This window comes from Plectrocnemia conspersa, unplaced genomic scaffold, assembly GCF_051122295.1.
Source record: "Plectrocnemia conspersa isolate PC_06_02 unplaced genomic scaffold, ASM5112229v1 ptg000011l, whole genome shotgun sequence".
Taxonomy (NCBI): Eukaryota; Metazoa; Arthropoda; class Insecta; order Trichoptera; family Polycentropodidae; genus Plectrocnemia; species Plectrocnemia conspersa.
Genome location: NW_028277175.1, coordinates 20829168 through 20845906, shown reverse-complemented (window position 1 = coordinate 20845906; position 16739 = coordinate 20829168). Strand labels below are relative to the sequence as shown.

Sequence of the window (16739 nt, the reverse complement as noted above, 5' to 3'; positions counted from 1 at the left end):
CGATTTATTATTTAGAATCGATGGCGACAAATTCCAGGATAGTCACAGATGTGGTGTTCGTATTCTGAAGTATAATTTTTATGTCTTATGGCATTTTGCAAAAGCCGACAAAAATATTGCGTAAGTTGAATATTTACGACCGAAAAGTTTTCACTGATATTGTATTGGAGAGTGCCCACACAAACTTTTATAATTATCGGTAGCGTAATTTTAATAATATGATAATTTAAAAATTGCGATTATTTGGCACATTTTTCGATCGCGCGCAAATATGCCAGCTGTACATGACAGCAGCCGCGGTCCGGACGGCATATGAAATTTGTGGCAGTGTGGCCGCTACTCGGAAGTCGGTGACCTCGGCCGACTTCAGTTGAATTTCGGTTCGGACAACTTCCAAAGAGTGTAGTGCAAGCAAAAATCAACACCTTACAGATTAATGGTGAAGAGCTTTTATTCGAAAAATAATAACAAATAAAATGACTCTTCTAGTTAAACAAAGTATTATACAATATATAAAAATCACTTTTTGCGCATCTATTGTGCTTGTACAAAATTAAATTTGTGAAACTATTTAATAGAATATACTATTATTTGCTTTAAAATTGCAGTGATTTTTAAATGTTAGCAAATACACTGTAGCTATTTGATATTTTACGCACGTCTTGCTATATTAATCCAATTTATCTTCGCGTGCAAAGCTGCTCGATATGCAAAGCCGGTAGCCGATGGTGCAACGTTCCTCTAACAAGACACAGCTTCTATTTCTCTCTCTTGGGTGGATGGATACATTGGATAAACGATCAATTAGAATAATCGCAGACGTTGGGCACGAAACGTCGGATATTATTGATTCGAGAGTTTTTCTAAGGTAAAAATCGCGTCGGCAATTAAAAATTGGAACCGTTAATGATCTGTGCGGGATGTTAATCGACGAAAGGTGTTTAACATAAGGCTATCTATCAATGTCGAACGATGTTGCGTCAAACGTGTGTATACAAGAACTGGTGCGTTTTAAATGGAAGCCCGTCTCGACTTGAAATGTCTTCTGAGTTGTGACTCGGAGACGGTAATGGTATATCACAATTAATTATGTTAATGATATTAGATACAGAATCAACACTAAAATAAGGATATGTTCTTAAAACATATGTTCTTTAAAATGTTAAATCATAATAGCAGCACACTAAACTCAAAAAATTACATACATATATAAGTTCTGACCTAATACTTTCAGAATATTGAATTTTAAGGATCAGGTTACATGCGCCGTTGAAATAACTGTTTTTCGGTACAAAATAAATAATAATAAATATTTACGTTACAATGTATACAGCTTTCAATAAATTCAAAAGATAATAATATATTTTTTCTGAACAGTTAAGTGAAAAGGTTAAATGTAATATAATCGTATTTATGTATACATAATTAGAGGCTAGAAGTCGTTTAATTGTTTAAGTATTTTCACTGTTTAGTGTATAATGTGTTAAATATACAATGCACTTGCGAAATGTGGCTTTTGAAGCCTACAACTGGAATTTGAAAATATAATTTATTGTTTAGCGTTAAACTGAATAATAGTTAAAACATTTAAATGATAGATTGTCAGTAAATAGTAAATATTTTATGAGTATGTTTATTGCGAGCTAATTAACTAATAAATCCATAATAGTTTTCTGTTACATTCAATTTTTATACTATGTATCTGTTTATATATTAATAAATTAAAAAAAAATAATGGCTATCAAAACAATAGTTATTTAGCAACGAGCGTTCCCACTGATTTTATTGCTTTTGATGTAGATTTTTGACTTCTGAGAAATGATAATTGTTTGACGCCCTCCTATTGACCAAAATTCAGTTCGAATATACTTTAACCAACTCTCTTATATAATGAGTCCGTAATAATATCGGTAAGGATAGCTGTCTTATTTTTAAAACATAGTTAAATATAAGTGCAGGCAAACTATGGAGCAATATGCGAAATTGCGACATTTTCTTTTTCAGCATATTTTCTTCTGAGAGATAAATTGACTTAGTATGTATTTTGGTTGAGTTTTGGTTTGATCCTCAAATGGATGTTTCGCAATTGTCAAATTGACTTTCATAGGCGTTTTAGAGCAGCATATCAGTTAAATTATATTTTCGCTAGTAAAAATATGTATCTACTGGCGAAAATGTATTTAAGATTCACTAGTGAAAATATAACTCTACTGAAAAATACATAACATAACTAAATAAATAATGATAAGTATGTAAATAAATGTATATATGTATTATCTGAAATCATATAATTTTACTAGCATCAGCCAAATAAATTAGGCAGTCGATTTTAATAAGATTCATAGTATTTCATTAAATAATATGCATTTTTTGGTCAGATTCAAAAGATTTAATTTTAGTCATAATATATAAATTTTAGAGTCCACAGTGAAGATTAAATTGTCATGAAACTAAATTAAGATAGAAAAAATGACAAAGAAGTATTTCAGAACTACTCTTGTTTCATCTTTTTGAATCACATTTTCTTATATTTTTAAAGTAAAGAACAAATATTTCTTGTTACATATAAATCGATGATAAATATTAATTATCTAATTAGATAATTTATTCTGTGTAATTTGTATTACAGTATTAAAAAATTCTGTTTATATTTTATGCTAGAGAGCTTACCATCAACCGATGGATAACGAGCCATCAAGACTTATCGATCATAAATCACTGGCAGTAAATAATAACAATTAATTTTAATGTTTTTTTTTGTGTACGACCGTCCTCCGAGTATGCCGTGAATATTTTGTGCAAATACTTGCATTTTATTGTTTTTGCTAACCGGCAAATGATTGAGGATGCCGAAACGAAATGTGTCATAAAACTTTATAAAACAATACTTTCGGACGGTTAAATAGGGATTTTCTGTCTCTTTTTGGTCCACCTGTCTCAGTACCCACTTTATCTCAATCCGAAGAATTTTGCATCTTAAAATTTGTGAGATATTTATTTAATATGGAAAAATCCAATGTTATGTTTAAATTAAAATAACTGGGTATTTGTTATAAACAACAGGATATTCGGTTATTTTAAAAATGCGAGGGTACCCGGACTAATATTTGCATAGGTAGTTATATATGTATTATACATATTTAGACTTTTATTAGTAATATATATTCATATTATAAGATATACAAACGTTTATCTTTAATCTGCCGCCCTTTTGACCCACATCCATTGTATCTACACCTGGGGTATTTGCCTCTCGAGATTCGCTAAGATTGTGCGCATATGATTAATCACGTCTCGGGGATCTGTCAGTTTGTTACACACTCCACCTGACCTTTGCGTTGCACAACCGTATCAAGTGCAGACAAATGGTTCGAAATTTCACGAGAGCTTCTCTAACGTTTCGGCGCACCTGACTCGATCACCGTCCGAGCGGACGAGATAATTACCACATAAGCTGGAACGAGTTCAGCTCACTGTCAGTTTACTGGAAATTTGCTTCTCATCATTTCCGACCCAAGGGCAACTTTCTTTATTTTTTTTTGTTAAAAATAAAACCGATAAAATATTTATCAAATAAACTCTTTTCGATTACGCTTGTGCAAAAAAACATTTTCTCAGCTAAATACCCAAATTATGGCAATCTCGCCGAGACCAATGCGCTCATTAGCGAACATTAACCGTTAAATTGTGGTACACCCCCAAAAACGAGTGGGCGTAATCACAAAAAGTGGATGTGTTGTAAAAATATGTCAATTGACTTTTGTATATTACCAAATATGACAAGTGATCTAGTTTCGGTGACGTCAGTCGATCACTTGGAGATTTCACTTTTTTAATGAATATTCATCTCGCCGGCAGCGGTCGTTAACTGTCGGTTATCGGATCATTTTGCAATTTATCGATGATTTTAAAGCAGGTACTTTCGCAATATTTACGTGGATATGAATAATTTAGATTTGTTTTTTTATGTGCAATATTTTAATTAAAATAAATATGAGACAAACATTAAGATTATAAATAGAATTCAAGAGATTAAGACGCACTACCTTGATTTAAAGTCAAGCATTGTCAATAGGAGGTTTTTGACAGGATTTTATTAACCTAAATACAGATAGAACTATTCAAAAAAATATCTGTAACAAACCGTACGTTTACGCAATTAAGAAAATAATTTTAAGTACATATATGTAAATAAAAAAATTGTTAATATATTCGTTCTTCAAAAAAATGACACACATAGTATTTAAATTATCTAATATTGGTATATTAGATTTTTTAAGAAATTATCTAATTATTTGAAGTCTTAGATGAAATTCAGCGACTTTTCTCATCGTTGACGTTTAAGTTTATTACGAAAGGAGAGTTTTAGGCGTGTCGTTGATGAATCTTGTGGTTTCAAGGAGAGTCTAAAGTTTTCGATGAAACTAGGAGACTTTTCTCAGCTTAAGGGTTCAAAGTTAATCGTGGAACGTTTCGAGAAGGGTATGAAATCTAATTAAACTCTTAGTAACTCAAAAACAGACATTATAGACATGATAAAAAATAATTTAATTTCACTACAAGATGGCTGTGATCCGTCTGACTTTTTGTTACGAAGTTTTAAGATAAATGCTCTCTAAACAAAGGATTCTCATCAATTAAATATATAGGAGTATGTTCATTTAAATGTATTTAAAATATTGTGAAGGCCTGGAGACAAGGTGTTCCATAGAAAAAGAGCGAAGAAAACATATCCCAAGAGCTTTGGGAACTTAAAGCGGTCACCTTTTTTCGATAATTTCATCAGATGTTTTAGCATATCTAAGTGACATATAAAACATTTTTTTTGACACAGCTATTTTTTTTTTAATTATATTTTTTTTAATTGGTTTAATTTTAAATTTCAGATTGGACGACCACCTGGTTACAACTCATCGTTATCCAGTCGCCCAGCATCGCTGCGAAATCTGTCCAAGGGCCTATTGTTCAAGGCCTGGTCTTTTGAGACACAGAGCAACAGCCCATCCTGACCTCAGGAGATACCCATGCGAGAACTGCTCTAAGGTAACTTGTCAATTTCAACAGAAGATTTTACTGCTTAATAGTAAAATCATTTATTGTCTCTACGTAGTGTGCAATTTAACAACGCTCTGCGAAAACGTTTTATGATCCAACGCACCCCAACATGTTCTAATAATATATATTAAAACAAAGTGAAATCTCGTTATAATTGCTACTTTTAAACCCATAAATATGTACATGAGAGATTCTATTTATATTGATAAATATGATTTTAATATCTGTTTCGACAATCAATCAATCACTTATCTTTAAAAATCTATTTAAAAGATTTTATCTTGTATATGTAAAAATATAATTGATTTTTATACATTGCGCAATATTTATTGTCGATCATGTCTTTTCTTCTGGGATAATTGGAATGGTTCGCGATTATGGTAGGTATTTATACCTATTTGGACGATAGATTTATACAGGGTGGCTCAATACAGATTGAAGGATGTAAAACACGTGTAAAATTTGCAAATTAATGTTATTATTTAATCTATAGTTATGCATGAAGTATGTCATGAGATATAAAATACAACATTATTATTTTCACGCAGCATAATCAAATAAGAAAATGATGTGTATGTGGTTTAAACATTGAATATATAGTTTTATGTACTTTCAGTTAATCTTAACATATTTCCCAAATATTATATCGATTGTTTTATTATTGTTTCAAATCATAAGCCAATTACTATTCAGTTTCTCATTGGACTATATTCTAATACATAAAATTTGGTAATTTTTAATAATTTTGTGTTCCATAATAGTCAATCAAAACATGTAAATAAATTTATATTTGCAAAAGTAAGAGGTACGTTTTTACATCATTCATTCTTTATTGGTCGACTTTGTCAAACAATTACACAGGGAAAAGACTGATTTTCAGCTTGTTGTTATTTAACAACAAGCTGTAATAGGGCACATATTACAATATTACATTTGTAATAGTGCACCATATTTTTAAAAAATATATTTAATTTGCAGTAACTTTTACAACCTTCAATCTTTATTGGCCCACTCATTGTTGGTGTCGAATATTCGAAGAATTCGAATATATATTTATTACATCAAAGTTAAATTGCATACTTATGATTTTCAGGTTTTCACCGATCCTTCAAATCTCCAGCGTCACATCAGGACTCATCACGTAGGCGCCAGGTCTCACGCTTGTCCCGAATGTGGCAAAACCTTTGCGACGTCAAGTGGTCTGAAACAGCACACTCACATCCATTCCAGTGTCAAACCCTTCCAGTGCGAGGTTTGTTTTAAGGTGGGTGTTGTATGTAGATTCTTACTTATATGCCCAGATGTATTTTAATCCTATTTTTTTATTATTTTCAGGCGTATACCCAATTTTCGAACTTGTGTCGCCATAAGCGAATGCACGCCGATTGCCGAATGCAGATTAAATGCGTCAAATGCGGCCAGTCGTTCTCAACAGTTACGTCTCTGTCCAAGCATAAGCGCTTTTGTGACTCAACCGGCCCTACAGCTCAAACTCATCCGAATCAAGTGCACCAACTGCCGCAACTGCCTCAAATGCCGCAAATGTCCAACATGACCGTTAACAACCCGTCCGGTCAGAACCCCTTCGCCATGTACAGACCTCCCACGGGTCTTCCGTTTCCGTTTCCGCCCAACTTCGGACCGTATCCGGGACTGTTCCATCCTTCGGCCCCACCAGGATTCTTGGCGAACCATTTGCTATTCAGCCCTCACGCTGACAGGAATCAGCTCAATCTAGACAGTCACAAAAATGGATCAATGATGGACAGGTCCGACTCGAGCAATTCTGATGCGCAGAAGCGCTTATCAGACAGCAACGATAGTCTATTACACTTGAACGATTTGAAAGAGCGCAATATTAGAAATCATCTAGAAAAACTGACCCAGTCTAGAGATAGATTTACACCGCCCAGACAACAGAACATCATGAGTAAAGTCTCACCGCCTACGGCCGAAGAAGCGAGTTCTCAATTACGCCCATCGCCAGCTCGTCCGCCACTTCGCAGCTCCGGCGGAGTTTTCAACAATCCAAGAGATACGATTTCATCTAAAGATTATAGGAATTCCACAGAGAGCAAAGAAATGGATCTTTCTAAATCTACTAAAACTGAAGAATCTAAGAAAGATGAAGCAAAGCCTAAAAATGGCGAATCAGGAGGCGAACAACCATTAGATTTGAGTGTTGCTAGAAAGAGATCTAGAAGCGAATCTTCTGAAAAATTGGAAGATGAAGAGGAAGAAATACGTGATAACGCTTCAGTTAAATCTGCTGTTTCTATTGATAAGAATGATAAATATGAAGTTGATAATAAAAGTGTTGAAAATGAGACAATGGATATTGACGTTGAAGAGATCAAACAGCCTATTTCTCCTAAGTCGACTATTTTAGAGAAAATCACAGCCACGCCACCGATGGCTTATCCTCGTCCTATACATCCGATGTTTTTGGAAGCTATGTATAGACCTGGTGCCTTTTCTGGATTCGCAGGACCAGGTGGAAGATTGTTGGGACCTCCGCCTTCACCGTTCGGTCCTCCTAGATCTTTTCCTTTTTTAGAGCCCTTATTGGGCGCGAACGGTGCAAATAGAGCGAACTTCGACTTACTAAGAGCGCCGATGCCTAACTTTGCCGCTAATAAATTCCAAGACGTGCTGATGGGCGCAAATCACGGCGGCAAGTTGAAAGATAGATACGCATGTAAGTTTTGCGGTAAAGTGTTCCCACGAAGTGCGAATCTGACTAGGCACCTCAGGACACATACCGGCGAACAGCCGTATAAGTGTAAGTACTGCGAACGGTCCTTCTCTATATCGAGCAATCTTCAACGTCACGTGAGAAACATTCACAATAAAGAGAAGCCGTTCAAATGCACTTTATGCGACAGATGCTTCGGACAGCAGACTAATTTGGATCGACACCTTAAGAAGCACGAAGCCGACGAAAGCGGAGTAGGGCCCATAGCCGACTCTCCTGGTAGTTCGAATGAGACGGAAAGGGAAGACGCTTACTTTGATGAGATAAGGTCTTTTATGGGAAAGGTCACTTATAGCGGTCAGGATCCTTACTTGTCTTCGACCATACCACTGCACCTCTACAATCCGCACCAAACTTCTGATTTGTCGCACAAAGAGCACGACGAAGACTCCGAGAGCTACGCCAGCGAGGATCTGAACTCTGACCTGCTCAATAGAGGGTCGAACCGCTTCGAGAGCATCAAGATCAAACAGGAGAAAGAAGAAATGCTGAACAACAACGAGGCGGCAATCGAAGTTTCTACTTAGCGCCGAAGGACGACAAAGAGTCGACGTTTGATATAAATTTGTATAAACTATAAAACGATAAGCGAAGAAGTTCCTAAACTTTTGTTTAAAAATTAAACACTTTTATCTTCGACTAGCACACGGCAAGAGATCCCTTAGCTCATTATTTTAATATAAATTAAATTTTAACGAGTTGATGCTCAATTAGTTAAAAATGGTCATTTGTACTTATTGTTTGTTAGGTATATAATCGATCATAATATATTTTTTATTTATTATTATTTTTTATAAATTGTGACCCATCAGATGGAAGAAAATACTTTTCGAATATGTTTGTGATAGTCAATTTTACCAAAGGTAATTAATCTTTAATTTATCTAAATTAATTTGAAATTATTTGCGTTGTTTTGGAATACTAGTCAAAATTGGTTACTTAGGGACGGATTTTTTGTGTAAATAACACTACTTAGACATAATGTTCTAGTTTTTTTCTTGACAATTGTCACACATTGTGAGAAGTGATAACACTGAAAATTCCTATAACGTCATTTCACTTTTAACACCACACAATCATCACACCGTAACTATTGAGTAATTGTAGATGAAAATATCTAATTTTTAGATGTATATAATAAATGGATACTAAATAATAAAACTTTGTTTTTACACGTGTTGACTGATGTGTTCTTTATGATAATACATATACATATATTAGAATGTTTTTATCTTAATTTTACGCATTTTTAATTTTGTGTTTATTTCTATAAAAATATGTAATGCATTTCGCAATTTAATTATTTCATTTTAAGAATGACTTTTTTGTGCGCTTTTTCTAAACATATGTATCATGAAAAAATCTAAAGAAGTCATATCATTAATGTAAGAATGAAACGATGAAGAGAAATGTATTTAGTTTAACTTTAATATGTACACAATATGCAACATATATTTGTATAGGTTAAGTTATTTTACTGACTAATTTTTAATCAAAGTTAGTTGATTGTTTGTTTTATTAGTTGGCGAAAGGGAGTATTATTGTATTATATAATAATAAAAAAAAACACATTCTTTGTGTATTGTTATAAATGTAAAATTGAAGGAAATTGTTTAAAAATATGTTCAAATTAACACGTTAATCACAAACAAACACACTTGAGCAATTTTTAATTATTACTTGAATAAAATTATTATATATAAATCTCAGCAGTCGATTATGCGTTTTTATTTCACTGATTTAATTATAATAAATACACATATCCACATACATACATATATAATATATATGTATTATTTCAATAATTGAATATGCGACGCGAATAACGTTATATGAGTGATTTTGCGATTTCAATCAACTTCTTAAAAATATGAAAAAAAACTTAAGTTGGCAAAATATCTACCGGCAAATGAAAAATTTAATTAACGAGTTAAAAAAAACTATTTTCTCATATAAATATCATGAATTTCTAGTTAATTATTTAATTTTTTTAGGCATATTAATAATAAGAAAAGTAAAATGTTTATACTAATACACTACTGATTTTCAGTTTATTTAGTGTAAAAGTGTTTTCTGATTTTAATGCGTAACATGCATAATTATTAAGTTTATAATACAATTTATGCACTGTGATAATAGTTAAAATAACTATCAAAATATTGCGATACTGTAAGATTTAAACTGCCATAAGAGCAACAAATTGTCAACTTAAAAAATCTTAATAGTTTATTTCCAATAATTAACTATTTTATTATGAAAATATCATAGATTTTAAGTTGATTATTTTGTATTACTTATGCATATTTATTATAAGTTAATTATATATGAGTATTAAGAGTTATCAAAATAAATAATGAAATATTACGACTACGTCTCAGTATCGCCAAGCGATGTTAGTATATTGTTTAAAAATATAAAACGCCTTTCTTTGGGGGTACATACAACACAAAGATGCTTTTACTGAAGGCTAATAGCCCAACAATTATCCAATCAAATTCTTTTCAAGTGTCAGCATCCGAACTCGGGGCTTTTAACGTGTCAAGCACGAATCGACATGTCAGTCAAGTTTTTTTTCTTGCAACAAATATAATAATAATGATCGCGGTACTGATCAAAATATTGCCCAATATATTGGTATAATTTGTCTTATAAATTTATTCATAAAAAAGCTTTAATAAAAGCTCATTGAGCTGACGTATTAATTATTATTTTTTGAGAGATCAATCTTGGTTTATTTAAAAGGAAAATATTGTATGTACAAAGTATATATTGCATGTATGTAATTAATGCCACGGTGGCGCGAGTTTGCTATTAACCAACCTAGAGACCTTTCATGGGCTTCGTTAACGACTTCATAAAATAAAACATCTCGAGTGGACTGGACACAAAGGAAGACAAATGGGGTCGTAACAGATTTGATACACATCTCGATCGTAAAATGGCATTAAAATATTCAGCACAATGTTACGAACAATGTTGCTCAATCGGCTAAAAAATTATAACATTGTGATATTAAGTTTTGTTTGATGATCGTTTCGCAAGGCGCGTGCGGTAATATCTTTATTAATACGAAATTCACGTTTCATATGATGTTGCTGCTGTTGGCTGCTGCTGCAGTTGTTGCTGTTATTGTTGATGATAATGATGATGATGATGAATAGCTCTATCGACATCTGAGGCGGCTTTTTACCTTTTTTGAGGGCACGCGATACTATCATTACACACCCATCACGTACGAAAGATTGAGTTTATTTCGGCTTCTTCTTATTCTCGCGGATCGTCTTCAGTTTATTTATTTACAGTATAAAATATTTTTGTAATAATAAAAAAGTACATTAAAATAGGTGTTATATTTTTTGTCCTAAAATCTTGTACTATAAATATCCTCAATAAGTTGCAACTGCAACGTTGAAAAAGTAGCCTTGAATTATGATTAGTAATTATCTGATCTGTCATATTAAGCTAACCTGTTATGATACCTTGTGTTTAATTCGCAATAAAATTTATAAAAAAATATAATTCATCTTATAGTTTAATATACATTTTATTTAAAACAAAAATATTTTAATGGTATTGTACAAACTGTGGTCAATCACGACGATTTTTATCATTATTAAAAAATATATTTATTTATCAATATTGATATTATTTCTTAAAATTCACAAATCATTGGCATAATTCATTATTTGAAGAAATTCTTAGCGACATATAACTTTTCGCAAGAACTTAGCGAATCATATTCTAACGCTCCTATACTATATTTGCGTTAGCACAGTCAGTTCGAGAGCTATCTATTTCATCATTATTCATAATAGAGAAAGAAATGGTAAGTTTGCGTTTACTACTATTAGCTACTATTAGCTCTAAAGCACATGATACAGATACACGCTCAATATACTTATCATTACTCTGATTAATTGATAAATTAAAAAAATATAGTAATGATTTTAATTTCTATAAATGTGTTCAAAATATAAATAAGAGTAATGAAAAGTATATCCGTAGTTGCCATCTCTTTCTCAATTATGAATAATTATGAAATGGATAGCTCTCGAACTGACTGTGTTAACGCAAATATAGTATACAAGAAAGGCGCTTAACCAAATATCATCTTATGAAGGTTTACATTTATTGAACTTTTTTATTAAGATGAATTATTTGGTTTTTATGTCATTAATAATATACCCCAATTTTAAGAATGCTGCAAAATAAGGTTTTAAAGAGGACACGAATAATTTACGGGTCGTAAAAGTGAAATGCGTTCCTTACAACAACGATTTATTGCAGACGTCGTTTATATTTTAAAGAGAACCTCAACTTGCTCTTAAAAGTGATTCAAAGATCGTATAAGTTATTATAGCTTAAGTGGAAGTTTTTCTAGCTAAACTGTTCCCACCGAGATTGTATAAATAATTTGGTGACGAATAGGATCGATAAAATCTCACTTAGTTAGTTACATTTTGCCACAGGACAGACGGTTGACAGAAGCCCATATCTACAGAGAATCTAAATATTGTTTAGAGAGAACTAGTCTGTAAAAGATCGCATGCATTTAAACAATTTTAAATAATCTGTATATAGAAGGAAGCTTGAATTTGTATTGTATTATGTCAATAATAAATAGCATGAAGAACAGAGGGCCCAGATTGAACCCTTGAGGGACTCCCGAAGACAATCTTATGCAAATAGCGTGAAACTGTAACATATTGCTCCTATTTGATCCTACGGCTCGGTAGTCGTAGTAAAACATCGTAGTAAATCATTTGAAAAAACTAGACCTACTTTTTGGTGTTGTATTTTTGGATTGCTTCTATTGATGCAATCAAACTTTTATTTTAATAGCATAACCCTACTACTAATGATTCATCCCCTGTGTTAGATAAAGGCTGTCAGCCAATAAAATTTGCAGATTAAATACTTATCGATGCTGTCTTTTTGAAAATTCTACAATTTTGCCATAATTTTGGCTGCTTTTCGGTTGAAATCGTTTTGCATGAATTGCAGTTTAATAAGCAATCTTTCTTATAGCGTATCAGTAATTATTTAACGCAATGTTCTGATTTTTTATTAGTGGTTGATGTACTATGTCTTATATCTATCTTTTTGGCATCTTAAAAACTTTAGTACCATATTTAAAAAAAACACTGTATTAAGACATATTACAGCTTTCTTTAATATTTTCATCACTTAAGATTTTTTAATAAAAAAATTATTGCAATTTTTTTATTCCGTTCGTTTCAAAATAAAGAATCACCGAGCTTGGCAAATTGTCAATACTTAGCTGACAAACACAAACTACGCTTGCAATACGGCTGAAAATTTATATATGCGTCATAAATATTGCTAACAACATAAGATCAAAATATGAACTGAACCAAAAAGGTACAAATAATATAAAAAATCATTTTTATAGAATTTTATTTATTTATTTAATTAAAATGAGAACTATAAAATATATTGCATTTTAATTGTAAAACGACAAGTTATAAAATTAGTTGTTTTAGTAAAAATACATGAAAATAATTACATTTAATACTTATGGACTATTTGCACATTTTAAGTAATGAATTCGTGGAAAATACGGTATAAATACAGTAATTACAAGATCAATTTCAAGAAAATTATAATAAATTCGATAAGTTTGCTCTTAAATATGTAAAACTAGAACGTTATTTACAATTAGGTCAGAAGTGTATTGAATTTCACTGATTTATATAATTGACAGTAATTTTATTAAACGGTCATTTATCTTAAGATAAAAGATTTTAATTTGTTAATAATAACTTTTAACATATTTTTATTGTAGATAGCTTTCCGTATTTTATTGCAAGTGTAAAATTTTAATTATTTTTTGATTAACAATATGTATTATTCTGTTATAATAAATTAATTTTACATACAAATGTAATGCCTAGAGTTTTTTTTATAATGCATATTAAAAAGCTTGATCTCTATATAAAATTATGCACTGATTTATATTTGTTATTAATTTATTTATAGCATCTATTCTTTTTTGCTATAGATAATAATATATGATTAGAAAAAACGCATAATTATATTAAAAAATATTATTAGATATTATTTAAGATTATTTTTTTAGGAAGTCTACAATATTTGACTTCATAAATTATAATTCTACATTTTAAACAAAGAGGTATCTTATCTATTTAACCAAATATTATTTGATGTTCAATATAGTTACATTTAATGATTTATAAATAAGTATTATTATCTAATTATAGTTTATTATACTATTATATACAAAATTTATGCAATATTATTATCAATTTAAAGCTGTACGTAATTATTGTATGTTATACCACAAAAAACTATTTAGCAAATCTGTCATCGCACATGTAATATAAAAAATACAAACAGTATTAAAATACATAATTAATATACTAAGCTATGATTAAAAAAGTCTGCTTAACCTCATTGAACGTTCAAATTCAATGAACATTTTTTTTATTGCACAGTGCAACGCAATATAAAAAAATAGCAAAGTTTTCGGTTGAATTGCGATGTGTCATAACAACCTTTAAATTCCACGATCAATAGTGCCAATCAGAAATGTTTCAATGTCTTATCCATAGTTGCAATTCATCTTTTCCATACACACAAAACAAACATCTGTGTAACTATTCATTATAGACCTATTATAAAGCTATCTCTTAAAGCCTAGATATAAACGTAAAACAGCTAATATATCATCAATGACCTGAGGGCACTTAGATGGCCAATGGATGACTGCATACTTGTAAGAAATCCAATCGATGAGATGTATATTATAATAATGAGAGTAAATCAATCATACCTACGAGAAATTTATACTATAAAGTGCATACATTTAATATATGTGATTGCAATTATACTGGAAATAAAATAAGAAGTAAGTGCCTTTTTAAAAATATCGTTGTTAAGCACATTAACATATTTTAATAATAGCACTCGGTGCCCATTCTTCTACTAGTGTTCATATATAGATAAGTAATTATATACGTCAATGTGTTAAACAATGGCAATTTGTAGCAATTGTTTGCAGGTAATTGAACTCATAAGAAAAATGTTTGAGGTGGTCCATATAAATCTCACAACACAATGAGTCAAAAAAACATAGAAAATACGATGGCTAGAGATAGTATTTCTTAGTCTACGAAGAACTTTATTATCATTAAAATTTATACGACCACATTATGTAATTTTATATAGTGTGTGCGTTTGTTATAAATGGTTATAATACAAAAGCGTGCTATAAACTTTGCGTTCTACTTTTGTGAGATGTGCAACGCGTGATTCGTCACAAATCATATGGCATCAAATACTTCCATAAAAATATATTTTTATTTAAAAATGGTAATAAAATCTCTGCCATTATGTCGGTGATGTATTATGTTTTATTTTAAAATGTAAAGAGCTACTAGATCATATTGCGCTACTCATTGTCTTACGGTCGAACCACCCACTGTTTTATTGTGTTGACTATGTTGTAATTAATGTTGGAGCGGGCCAAATCAATGAGCTAAACCTTGGATACCCCACTGCGGGTCAGATGGGCCTCATTCGTCTATCGACCAAATAATAAAAAATATCTGTCGATACCCTTCTTCAAGACAAATGAGCTGTTTGTGGTGCGGTATTTGAAATTAGTTTGCAAGGTAGATCATAAAACAGTATAATATAAATGTGATATTTTATTAGAGCAATATTCGGCTAATTACTGTATGAAATGAATCGGATGTGGCTTAACAGGTATTAATTAATGTTATAATAAAAAGCAGTTTAATTTCCGGACAGTGCAATAAATTTTCATGATATAATTTATAATTATTAATAAATACCACATATAATTGTCCTTGACAATTTTCTTCACAATCATATTTATAATAAGGCAGTGATTAAATATATACTTTTAAAATAATAGTATGACATTTCATTCAAATTTCTCAACCTAATTTAATTAAATTTTATACGTATAATTTATGTATTATCATATATAATTACGCTTGTCACCAGGAAAAATTATAAATTTTGTATTTTTTATAATATAATATATAACATACAGTATAATTATCATGCGGCAAAAACGATTAATTATCTGTTTTTACAAAGTAATAAATTTATAATAGCACTTAATATTAAAATATTTAGAATAAGATTTATACTTTGTAAATTAAATTATGTATTAGGAATGAATTGTATTTTTAATGGATAATAAAAATAGACAACTTCTAATTAATTTATTCTGCCGTTGATAAGAACTAATGCATTATAAAATTAGCCGCACAAGCAAAAAAAAATAGCTTTTAAAATAAATAAAATCCAATTTACCCAATTGAGAGCAAATAATATATAGAAATTAAATTAATATGCTTTTTTCGTTAGTTATTACTTTAAATTAAAAAATACACAATAAATACACATAAGTATAAATTTTATATAAGCGCATAATTACAATACATTATTATTTAGCGACAAAACAAATATAAGCTTAATTATAATATATCACTTTAGAAGCTATGCGTCACACGCAGCCCAAATAAATGATGGAGTTTAATATAAGAGAAAATATAATATACAATAACAAAAAGATATTTGCAGCAGTCGATTGAGTATATTGCTAAAAAAAAAAAAAAATTTAAGCTATTTTATATTAGAAAAAGTATTTATTTTATCTTAAAAAATCATAGTATAATCCATAATTAATTTTTAAATATACTCAATATTTACTATGCGTAAAATATTATCATGATACATTGCAGTTAAGAATTGCAATAATACCGGTATTACCGAGAGAAAAAAAAACAGTCAATACCGGTACTACCGGTAGCAGCATAAGTTTCCCTATCAAGCTCGACGGTTTACCGTTACATTCTAATTAGAATCCACTACTATTTGCCTCTCAGCCATACACCGTGGGGGTGTTACCCTG

General features: G+C 30.7%; 1 protein-coding gene across 3 annotated transcripts in view; it reads left to right on the top strand.

The window, feature by feature from the left end:
- The window catches only part of LOC148229903 (transcription factor hamlet-like), a 146160-nt gene extending 136635 nt beyond the window's left edge, over nt 1-9525 (top strand). For all 3 annotated transcript variants that reach the window (XM_088198294.1, XM_088198295.1, XM_088198296.1), the window contains exons 6-8: nt 4887-5043; nt 6149-6319; nt 6391-9525. In XM_088198294.1, coding sequence (XP_088054420.1) covers nt 4887-5043; nt 6149-6319; nt 6391-8337 — 2275 coding nt within the window. In that variant the 3' untranslated portion in view covers nt 8338-9525. The remainder of the gene's footprint in view (nt 1-4886; nt 5044-6148; nt 6320-6390) is intronic.
- Nucleotides 9526-16739: the final 7214 nt, after the last annotated feature.